The 12,066-nt window shown below is 48.9% G+C and overlaps 1 protein-coding gene across 3 annotated transcripts in view; it reads left to right on the forward strand.

Annotated features, from left to right (window-relative positions):
* PHKA1 (phosphorylase kinase regulatory subunit alpha 1) overlaps window positions 1-12,066 on the forward strand; it is a 278,473-nt gene that overhangs the window by 187,042 nt on the left and 79,365 nt on the right. For all 3 annotated transcript variants that reach the window (XM_029607522.1, XM_029607521.1, XM_029607523.1), the window contains exon 24: window positions 2,262-2,340. In XM_029607522.1, coding sequence (XP_029463382.1) covers window positions 2,262-2,340 — 79 coding nt within the window. The remainder of the gene's footprint in view (window positions 1-2,261; window positions 2,341-12,066) is intronic.

The raw sequence follows: 12,066 nt of genomic DNA on the forward strand, positions 1-12,066 counted from the left end.
CACATATGCTATTTTATAACCCTCAGGCATACACGAGCAAATAAAGATTTGCATGTAAATATGTGCATATGAAAAAGGGTGTTAGGATTCGTGAGTTAATGGACCCTTGGCCCGAGGTGAGTGTTGTTACAGCCTGAGGGGAGGAGCCCCACAGGTCCTCACCGTCGGGAGGCGTGGTCAGCAGTAGTAGGAGACACAACTGGAGTTTAGCATAGTAATAGAGGCTCTGGTATGATGGCGTAGGGACTGCCCCGAGGAGCGGGGGAGCGCAGAGACCGTCCTAGCAGCAGCAACGCAGGCTTCCCCAAGAAGCGGGGAAGTGCAGAGTCTGATTAGCAGTACTAATGGAGACTGCCCCGAGGATCGGGAAGCAGGAGCAAAGTCACTCAAATAGAAATGTAGACGCTGCCCCGAGGAGCAGGGAAGAGTGGAGCAAGTCGCTGATGTGGAGACGTAGGCACTGCCCTGAGGAGTGGGAAGTGCAAAGCAAGTTGCAGGCGTAGAGACATAGGCATTGCCCCAAGGAGCGGGGAAGTGCAAAGCAAGCTGCTGGTGTAGAGACGTAGGTACTGCCCCGAAGAGCGGGATGTGCAAGGCAAGTCGCTGGTGTAGAGACGTAGACGCTGCCCCGAGGAGCGGGGAAGTGTAGATCCAGTTGCAGTGTAGAGATGTAGCCATTGTCCCAAGGAGCGGGGGAGTGCAGAACAAGCAACTGGTGTAGAGACGTAGGCACAGACGTAGACACGGCCCAGAGGAGCGGGGAAGCGTGAAGCAAGCGTCTCTGTAAGGTAGTTCCAGGGAGGCCCCGGGGAGCGGGGGGAGGCCAATAGGCAGGATCTCTGGAGAGGCACAGGGACCACCCTGAGGAGTGGGGAGGTCTGGAGACAAGTCTCCCAAGCAGTGCGCACATACCCCCCAAGGAGCGGGTACCCGAGCCAGAGTCCAGGAACCGAGGTAGAGGTCCAATCAGGAACAAACGTTTGGACAGACAGGCACAAGCACCAGAAGCGATGGAACTCGTTGCCAAGTCGATTATGCAGGGCCAGGGCGGTGCTTGTGAATCCTGGCTGGTGATGTCATCAATAGGAGACGCCCCTGAGGTTCCCGCCATAGCGTCCTTAAAGGTAGGGTGTGCGCCTAGGAAGGCCTGGAGGAGGCCTGGAGGTCGGCGGCATGAGAAGTCCCGGGAGATAGACGGCATGCGTCGGGAGCGGCTGGCCACAGCCACGAGTTCGCCTGGAGAGGAGAGCAGGGCAGCACAAGATGTGTGTTGGGTCGGCCGCAGCCGACAGTCATAACAACGGACAGTCTAGGAGTGTTCTAGGGAAGATCCAACATTTTTTGCGTGCAAGTTGCTATTTTATATAAGAGACTTACTTGTGTAGATTTTGCAGCTCACTTGTGCATATTTACACCTGCTTAATATCTGGCGCAAGTGAATTTAAATGTCTTTATTGTGATATACTGAGTTGGTGGGGGGGTCTGGGTGAACTGGGGGGAGTTCAGGCTGAGAACCAGGAAGGTCTTGATGCCCTGAAAGACTGGGTAAACAGGTGAACTGATTGGTAAAACTGGTAATTTCACTCAGGCGTGCATGTTAGAAATTTGTGGAATTATTAGCAGAAAAAGTGACTTACCCAGAGTAAGTGCTATTTACATTTTGCTTGTAAAATCTCCATGTATATAGAAGGTCAAGAAACGCACGTACAGCAGTTCAGCTCAAGTTAATCGCATAAATTCCAACTTACCCAGTTAAGTGGTGGCTTTTCCACCACTTAGCTGTATAAGTCTTAAAAGCTCTACTTATCTTGCTAAGGGCCGTATTTACTAAATATTTTTCTCATAGACACAAAATGGGAGAAAAACTTTAGTAAATAGGCCTCCTAGTAAGATAGCCAGATAGGACTCAAATAGAGCTACTTATCCAGCTAAGTCAGATAGCCAGGTAAGTAGCTCTGTTTGAGACCTATCTGGCTATCTTACTTATCTGGATAAGTAGCGCTTTTAAGACATCCGGCTAACTTGATTATCTATTCGCCGATATTTTTTTAAATATTGCAAATGTTGCAGGGAAGAATTATGCATATTTTATAACCCGTGCATGCATGATACACCCAGGTTATAAACAAACGGGGTAGATCTGTGTGCAGCCATATATATGCGTGTATGGGCACACGGGCAAGTCTTATAAAGTTATCCTCGCTGTGTTTCCCAGGGCATGCAAAGATGACTTTTCTCTGGTGCTGTCTCTCCTTCCCCAGGCCGCTTCCATATGAGAATCTCATTAGCTTAATTGATGAAGCCAGCGAACAGAACATAAGTGTTTCAATCCTCACTCAGGTAAGCGAGTCCTTCCTTCCTATCTCTCCCTTCTCCCCAGATATCGGAAAACCCCTCCCAGAGCCTTCCTTTCTCAATCCTACTCTCTCCTTTCCTCTTTCCCCATCCTCCCCATCCTTAACTCTGCTTTCCTTCTCACACTCTTCCTCCCATCCCCAGTTCTCCTCTTCACTCCATTCCTTCTCCTCTTCCTTTCCTTTCCTTTCCTCTCCCCATTCCTAATCTTCCCATCCTCTCATCATGCCTGAGATCCCTTTTCTTCACCCAGTAATGAGAAAATAAATTAGAGACACAAGGAAGTCTGGAAAACTATTTTTATAATGTAGTATAAAAGATAGAAATGTTTGCCAATTTGCTTTAGAATGTTCTAATTTTTGCCACTGAATACCCTGAGCTGCTGCAGAAACCGTGGGGCTGACTGTGCTTTAGACCTTCTGCTTCCTATTGTCCTTGGTGGGGGAGGGGGTGGGGTCAGGGGGGCAACAGCACCAAGATTGTCTCGGGGTGGCAAAATCCTAAATGCATCACTGGCTGTGTGGTGCCTTGTTGATTTTTAAATTTACATAGATTATAAAGTAGTCTAACCAGGGAATCTGATCAAGTGGCCATGGGGCCAGATTATCAACCAGCAACTGACTACCTACAAATACTACATCCAATAAGTGGCCGGCCTTGTGAGCTGGCTTATCAACTGGTTGTTTTAATCCTAATAACATCAGAAAAGCTAAAAAATCATCGCATGCAGTAGAAAGTGGAAGCATAACTAGATATTAATTAAAATCTCCCATTATGATTAACCTCTAAGGATTTATCTCTAAAGTGATCAAAGCCTCAATAAATGGATAGCAGTTTGCAGCCATAAGGGGATAGAATCTGTGCATGTGTGGGATGTAAAGGTAGTATGTGTCCTTACCATGCTTCAGTCCTGCTTTTCCCTTGTATCCCTTCTCTCTAACCATATACCCAATCTGACTTAGACACAACACCAGTTCCTTCTCGCACACAAACATATGACCCCCCTCCCCTCATTCCCCAGCCTCTATCCTCACTCTCCAATGTTCTCCACTCAACCCCTCCTAACCTCCTCAAAAATGACCTCTTTGTTCTGTCTGCTGCAGGCTTGCCCCCACTTTCCCTCCTGTTCACTGCACACTGCCTTGTAGGGGAAGGGCTACATCAGGAAGCAGAGGGCTGTTCTCTGCTGAGTGAAATTCAGCATATCTGAAAGGCAGCAAATCTTCAATGAGTCGCCTGCCCTCCAGATTTTTTGCCGCCATAGGCATAGACCTAGTGTAAAAGAGGCCGTACTGACTCAGCCTGATTGTGTTGAGAATTAATACCAGAGTTAATTTTTAGACTGACTACTGCCATAACTGTGGAGTCTGCTGTTGAGGTTTGGAATGACTCATTAGTTATTGTTTCCACCATACATTGGTCTTAAGATAGGAGGAGGGAGGGATAGTGGCTTGATAAGTTTATTTAAGAACATAAGAAATTGCCATGCTGGGTCAGACCAAGGGTCCATCCAGCCCAGCATCCTGTTTCCAGGATGCTGGATAATTGGATAGAACCTGGCAATTATCCAAACACTAAGAAGATTCCATGCTACTGATGCAATTAATAGCAGTGGCTATTCCCTAAGTAAACTTGATTAATAGCCGTTAATGGACTTCTCCTCCAAGAACGTATCCAAACCTTTTTTGAACCCAGCTACACTAACTGCACTAACCACATCCTCTGGCAACAAATTCCAGAGCTTTATTGTGCGTTGAGTGAAAAATAATTTTCTCTGATTAGTCTTAAATGTGCTACTTGCTAACTTCTTGGAATGCCCCCTAGTCCTTCTATTATTCGAAAGTGTAAATAATCGAGTCACATCTACTCGTTCAAAACCTCTCATGATCTTAAAGACCTCTATCATATCCCCCCTCAGCTGACTCTTCTCCAAGCTGAACAGCCCTAACCTCTTCAGCTTTTCCTCATAGGGGAGCTGTTCCATCCCCTTTATCATTTTGGTTACCTTCTCTGTACCTTCTCCATCGCAACTATATCTTTTTTGAGATGCTGCGACCAGAATTGTACACAGTATTCAAGGTGTGGTCTCACCATGGAGCGATTATAGAGGCATTATGACATTTTCCATTTTATTAACCATTCCTTTCCTAATAATTCCTAACATTGTTTGCTTTTTTGACTGCTACAGCACACTGAGCTGACGATCTTAAAGTATTATCCACTATGATGCCTAGATCTTTTTCCTGGGTGGTAGCTCCTAATATGGAACCTAACATCGTGTAACTACAGCAAGGGTTATTTTTCCCTGTATGCAACACCTTGCACTTGTCCACATTAAATTTCATCTGCCATTTGGATGCCCAATCTTCCAGTTTTGCAACGTCCTCCTGTAATGTATCACAGTCTGCTTGTGATTTAACTACTCTGAATAATTTTGTATCATCCGCAAATTTGATAACCTCACTCATCATATTCCTTTCCAGATCATTTATATATATATTGAAAAGCACCGGTCCAAGTACAGATCCCTGAGGCCCTCCACTGTTTACCCTTTTCCACTGAGAAAATTGACCATTTAATCCTACTCTGTTTCCTGTCTTTTAACCAGTTGTTTTTATTTGAATGGTTGTAATTTGTTTTATTTTTTAGTCCTAGGAAGTTGATTTTAGTATATTTATTGTGCATTATTATTTATTGTTGTGAATCGTTACGATGGAACCTGAGTGCCGGTATACAAAAACGAATAAATAAAATAGTTCAGTCCCTCAATAAAATAGCACCTCTGAAGACCAGGGCACTACAGCAAACTTGAGCAGCCCCTTAGCTTCATAACCACTTAAGAGACGAGAAGCACCAATTTTGAGTTTTTTAATGTCTTTGGAGTAAGATAAAATCTCTTCCCTGTACGTACCCGGATCAGTCCAGACTCCTGGGTTTTGCTTCCCCTCCAGCAGATGGAGACAGAGAAGTTTTAACGGACTCCGTCCTATACCCCTGAGGTGCCACCTAGCGTCTCTCATTATTTCTCTGTCTCTAGCAGATGGAAGAGGTACAAAACCTTTAGTCTGGGTTTGGTATTAGGTTTTTAGTTTGTTGGAATTTGTTCCTTCGGGAATCTTAAAAAGACAAGGATTTAGTAAAAAAAAGACAAAGAGAGAAGATATCTCCTTAAGCCTCCCAGGGGGTTACTAGGTCCTGGTGGGACCATCCCCCCTGGGAGCAGAGGGTTGGGAGCCCTGTAACTGCCCGCAGCTGAGGGTGATACCAGGGATGAGGTGATTTATTTAATTTCTGAGCCTGCCTAGCGGTCTATTTCATCCCTCCTTCCTTCCGACGCCATTTTCGCCATCCTTTTCAGTTCCTATGAGCTCCCGGGGGTTTGTCTTGGTTGCACTGGTTCTTTTTTCGGGCCCCGATCCTAATTTAGCTCGGAGATCGTGCCGCATGGTGCGGCTTGCGGGCCAGAGTTCGTACCGGTTGCTTGTCGGGAGGGGAAGGCTTTTCGGGGAAGCCGATTCCAGTGAAATCACAGCGCAGCAGCTCTAGAGCACGCAGAGACCCTGGGAGGGCAGAATTGCTGCGGCAGCCTCAGGACCCTTTTCTCCTCAGCACAGGTACTGAAGCCTTATTACGAGCATTCAGGGAGCAGGAGAAGGCTGCCCTGGGGGAGGGGAGCTCCCCGCCACCTCTTTCGTAGCGTCCTGCTGCCCCTTGGGGGGGGGGCAACTTGCAGGCAGCTCAGATCTCTTCCTCAGAGGAGGAACAGCAGAAAGACTCTGAGTCTTTTTCCTCGTTCTCCTCCAATTTTGTTTTGTTGTTGCATAAAGCCTTCAAAGCACGGAAAGCAGCAAAGAACCAGGGTACTAAGGTACCCCGTGAGGTCCCGGCGACACTGGGGGCTGGGACAGGAGCCTCATCACTCCACAAGCATACCAAGTCACACAGTGGCATAGAAGCCCCCAAGGCCAAACTCCCTCTCTGGTCCCTTTCCGGTCCAGTGGTCAGTTCAGATATGGACAGTGTGGATGAAGGGGAGTCTCCTCCGCAAGCCCCTGATGAGGGACCGGATGCGGATCAGGATTACCAGCTCCAGCCGGCCAAGCCAGTGGGTGCGCCTCTAGTGGAGGGCGATGATCCCAAAGTGGTCCGCCTGTTCAGAAGGGATGAACTACGTCCACTTATCCCGGCCATTCTGGAGGAGCTGGGCATTGAGGTTCCTCCGGAGAACTCATGGTTTGGGGCTATGGATCCGGTGATGGTGGGGCTCAGGGGCCCAGCTTGATCCTTTCCGTTTCATATGTCAGTTACAGATCTTTTGTTTAAGGAGTGAGATACTCCGGACCTTGGTTGAAAGGTAATTCGGGCTATGGACAAGTTATACCCCCTTCCGGAGGAAGCACTGGACCTCCTTAAGGTCCCTGAGGTGGACGCCGGGGTCTCAGCAGTGACCAAGAAAACCACCATCCCGCTAACAGGAGCCACTGCCCTGAAAGATTTGCAAGATTGCAAATTGGAGTTGCAACTTAAAAAGATTTTTGAGGTTTCCACTCTAGGGGTCCGGGTGCGCTATGTGCAGCAGTTTCGCACTACGAGCTAGTCTCTGTTGGGTGCAGGATTTGCAAGCAGCAGCATCCCTTTCTGCGAGTGAGGCGGTGCAAGCGGGGTGCCTGGAGGCGGCGATAGCTTACAGTGCTGACGCGCTTTATGATCTGTTACGGACATCTGACAGGACTATGGTCTCGGCCGTGTCTGCCCGCAGGCTCCTCTGGCTTAGACATTGGGCTGCGGATGTTTCGTCTAAGGCTCAACTGGGTTTCTTACACTTCAAGGGTAAGCTGCTTTTCGGGCAACAATTGGAGGACATGATAAAATCTCTGGGGGAGAATAAAGTCCATAGGTTGCCGGAGGATAGACCCAGGACGAGAAGATCCTTTCTTCAATGGGCGAGATTTCGAGGAAATCGCCGGTTTCGTTCTTCATGGTCCACCGGTTCGTCATTTCGACAGGGTCCCAGCCACCATTCTTCTTGGAATCAGTCCTTTCGAGGGCGCTGGCCTGCCAGAGATGGAGCCCCACAATCTCATGGGGGTCTCAAGTCAGCGCAATGAAGCGAGGCTGGTCCACTCTTCTGTCCCAAGAATAGGGGGAAGGTTATCCCTTTTGCTAGAAGAGTGGACCAAATTGTTGTAAAGCTCTGTTGTTAAAGCTGGGAGTTAGCAATCTGTTAATGACGGAGTTGCTGGTTAGAATAGTTGTGGGTGGATCCTTGGACCAGTGGCAGGTTACCACACCCTCGGTGAACTCCCGAGAGGGACCACTGGTCAGGCTTAGTGTAGGAGACAGACACACACTAGTTCTTTTATTAGACAATGTATTAAACCACTAGAGGTGGCATAGTGAGCTGGAAGCACCTGCCTGGGCTGTAGTCCCTCAGGTACTGGAACAGCGATCCCAAGGTGGCTGAGCTGTAGAGAAACTAAGAAAGTGAGTAGATAGGATATGCAGAGTTCTTGAACAAGTCCTTGATAACACTCACACCATAGTCTCTTGAGGCAGCTCAGGAGTTGGGATGCAGTAGGCCATCGAGGAGCGAGTACCTGGTCCCAGGGTAAGCTCTGAGAGGTAGATGGAAACTCACTAATGTTCTAAGCAGCGAAGACTTCTTAGCAGAAGTTGTATTCAGGAGCTCGTCCGGGACGTGGGCCCTCGAGCGAGTACCGGTTCCGGACTGCGACCTGAAATGAAAAAGAGAGAGCAAGGCCCCCGAGGAGCGGGTACCTCTAGAGAAGTCCGAGGAGGCAGAGTAGCTAGGTTTGCGGAGAGCAAATCCCATCCGCCACAACCTGGAGGAAGCGAACTCTTGCTAACTCGTCTTGTTAGCGAAAACTGAGACCTTAAATATCTGGACGCAATCTCAGGGGGATGCCCCTGAGGTTCGCGCCAACGCCGGTACATCAGTCGGGTCGCGTGCACCCTTAGGCATCTGGTCAACATGGTGGCTTGCAGCGTCGAGCCGGTCCGGGGATGCCGGAGGATGATGGCCAAGAGGCGCCGCAGTAGCTAGCCTTCCATCAACCCCAAAGGGGAGTCGCCAACGAGGTAAGGTGGGAGGAGCAGAGGCGTCGGACAGCGACGGACACAACCTCAGATCAGTGGGTCCTCAGTGTCGTAGAACACGGTTATGCGTTAGATTTTGCTCATCCGATCCACAAGCGGTACATGGTTTCCTCATGCGGGTACCATCAAAAAAGCCTGGGCGGTTACAAGACACTCTGCAGCGGTTACAAGACCTAGGCGCCATAGTTTCGGTACCCGCAGGAGAGCTCAGGCGAGGACGCTACTCCATCTACTTCGTGATGCCCAATAAGGAGGGCACCTTCCATCCCATCCTAGACTTAAAGAGAGTCAATCGGACTCTAAAGGTGCCTCATTTTCGGATGGAAACTCTTCGCTCAGTGATAGCGACTGTACACAAAAGGGAATTTCTAGCACTCTGGATCTGACAGAAGCTTACTTGCACATTCCTATACTCCCGGATCATCAGAAATATTTGCGGTTTGCGATCCTGGGGCATCATTTTCAATTTTGCACTCTACCATTCGGTCTGGTGATGGCGCCCAGAGTCTTCACCAAGGTGATGGTGGTTGTGGCAGCAGCCCTGCGAAAGGAGGGGGTTCTGGTGCATCCCTACCTGGACAATTGGCTGATTCGAGCAAAGTCAGAACACCTTTGCAGAACAGTGGTGCAGAGGGTACTACAGATGTTGAGCTTGTTGGGTTGGGTGGTCAACCCCAACAAGAGTCACCTGGTTCCTTCCCAGTCCTTGGAGTTTTTGGGTGCTCAGTTCGACACGATCTTGGGAAAGGTTTTTCTTACAGAGGAAAGATTGTCCAAGCTTCTCACTCAGGTGGAGTCCTTGCGATCCATGCCTCGTCCCACGGTCTGGGATTATTTGCAGGTCCTTGGTTCGATGGCTTCCACTCTCGAACTGGTGCCTTAGGCCTTTGTGCATATGCGTCCTCTTCAGTCAGCCTTGTTCTCCCGGTGGAATCCACTCTCCGAACAGTTTCATCTTCTCCTCCCACTGACGGATTCAGCACAGTCCAGTCTTCTTTGGTGGCTGTGACCAGATAGTTTATGGTGGGGGGTGGATTTGGAAATTCCCTCCTGGATAGTGGTAACCACCGATGCCAGCCTCTCCAGGTGGGGAAAGATTTGTCAAGGAATGGCAGTGCAAGGCCAGTGGACATGAACAGGATCCTCCTGGTCGATCAATCGGTTGGAAACCAAAGTGGTTCGGTTAGCGCTGCAGGCCCTCCTTCCTTTAGTAGAGGGATGATCAGTGAGGGTACTCTCCGACAAGGCAATGACAGTGGCTTACATCAATCATCAGGGGGAGTCAGGAGTCATCCAGTGGCGGCAGAAGCTCAGCTTTTAATCAACTGGGCAGAGCAACACCTCTACAAGATTACGGCCTTTCATATTGCTGGGGTGGACAATGTGCAAGCCAATTTTCTCAGCCGCCACCAGTTGGACCTGGGGGAATGGGAACTCTCCGAAGAGGCCTGTAGTCTTCTGTGCACACGCTGGACCATGCCCTCCATGGATCTCATGGCGATATGCCACAATACCAAGGCTCCTCGATTTTTCAGTCGGCGACAGGAACCAGGAGCAGAGGGGGTAGATGCTCTAGTCCTTCCCTGGCCAAAGGATGTTCTGTTGTACGTCTATCCGCCATGGCCGTTGGTCAAAATTGTTCTGCGCCACATCGAATCTCATCCGGGCAAGGTGATACTCGTGGCTCCGGAGTGACCGAGGCGTCCGTGGTTTGCCGACCTTCTGAATCTAGCAGTGGACAGTCCACTGAGATTTCAGCCATCTCCGAATCTCCTGCAACAAGGCCCCGTTTGTTTCGGAGAGGTAGATTGCTTTTGTCTAGTATGCACATTTTCTCTCATGCATATTCATTGTGGATATCCTGAAAACCCAACTGGCTGGGGGGGTCCCCAGGACAGGGTTGAGAACCACTGGTCTAGCGGAATGGCTTTTGAAAGGCAGCGATTAAGGAGTAAGGGTTACTTAAATGCGGTTATTGCCACGCTCTTACATTCCCGTAAAACTTCTACCTCCATGGCGTATGTTAGAGTTTGGGGAGTGTTTGAATCCTGGTATCTAGACCACGAAGTGCAGCTGTCCAGGGCTTCAATTCCGGATGTTCTGGATTTTTTACAGGCTGGATTAGCCAAGGGGCTGGCGTTTAATTCCCTACAAGTTCAGGTGGCATCCCTTGGTTATTTTCGTGGAAAGGTGCAGGGGGTTGCGTTAGCATTTCATCCGGATGTGGCTCGTTTTCTGAGAGAGGCTATGCATTTGCATCCTCCTGTCCGGAACCCCTGTCCTTCGTGGAAGCTCAATCTGGTTCTCTGCACCCATTGAGCCATTGAAACGAGCGACCCTGAAAAATCTGACATTGAAGGTCGTTTTTCTTGTGGCTATCTCCTCAGCAAGGCGTGTTTCCGAGCTTAAGGCCTTATCTTGCAGGGAGCCCTTCTTACGGATTTCTGAAGCAGGAGTCTCCTTAAAAACAGTTCCCTCCTTTCTCCCGAAAGTTGTGTCCTCCTTTCATTTGAATCAGTCAATGGAGCTCCCTTCTTTCGCAGGTCTGGATTCTTCTACTCCAGAGTCTAGGGATTTAAGGAAGTTGGACGTAAAGAGGGTGTTGTTGCGTTACTTGGAGGTCACGAACAGTTTCCGTCTTTCGGACCCATCTTTTCGTTCTGTGGAGTGGACCCAGGAGGGGTCATAAAGCTTCAAGGACCACTATCACACGCTGGCTAAAGGAAGCTATTGTTTCGGCTTACCTTGTTCAGGGCCGTCCGATTCCGGTTGGTCTTGAAGCTCATTCTACTCGATCGCAAGTGGCCTCATGGGCGGAATGTCAACAGATGTTGCTGCAGGAAATTTGTGGGGCGGCTACCTGGAAATCTACGCACACTTTTGCCAGGCATTATCGTCTAGATGTCCGGGCTCCTGAGCCCGGTTCCTTCAGGGCCAATGTACTCCGAGCGGGACTCTCTCAGTCCCACCCTGCTTAGGGAAGCTTTGGTACATCCCAGGAGTCTGGACTGATCTGGGTACATACAGGGAAAGGAAAATTGGTTCTTTCCTGCTAATTTTCGTTCCTGTAGTACCACGGATCAGTCCAGAGTCCCACCCAAGGGAAAACGGAGAGTCTGCTCGGCCGGTAGTTAGTCATATTTACCAAATGCCCCCCTTTTCAGGGAAAGAGTATGGGCATGGTTTCGTTCATTGGAGGTTGTTTATGTGGAAGTTATGCTTTAATCTTTCTGCTTGGGTACAGTGTAATACTGACAGACTCTAGGTGGCACCTCAGGGGTATAGGACGGAGTCCGTTAAAACTTCTCTGTCTCCATCTGCTGGAAGGGAGGCAAAACCCAGGAGTCTGGACTGATCCGTAGTACTACAGGAACGAAAATTAACAGGTAAGAACCAATTTTCTATACTGTTCAGATTATCTATACTCAGAGTATGAAAAATATCTTCAGTTGACAAATGTCATCAATAGAGATTTTTATTCCATTAATTTTATTTGTTTAAAAGCATTTTTATACCACGTCCCCGTATCACAAACAGATATGCCTGAAGCAGTGCACAACATAAAAATCATAGAAACAAGCATAGCCAAACAGC

This window comes from Rhinatrema bivittatum, chromosome 6 (assembly GCF_901001135.1).
Source record: "Rhinatrema bivittatum chromosome 6, aRhiBiv1.1, whole genome shotgun sequence".
Classification (NCBI taxonomy): Eukaryota; Metazoa; Chordata; class Amphibia; order Gymnophiona; family Rhinatrematidae; genus Rhinatrema; species Rhinatrema bivittatum.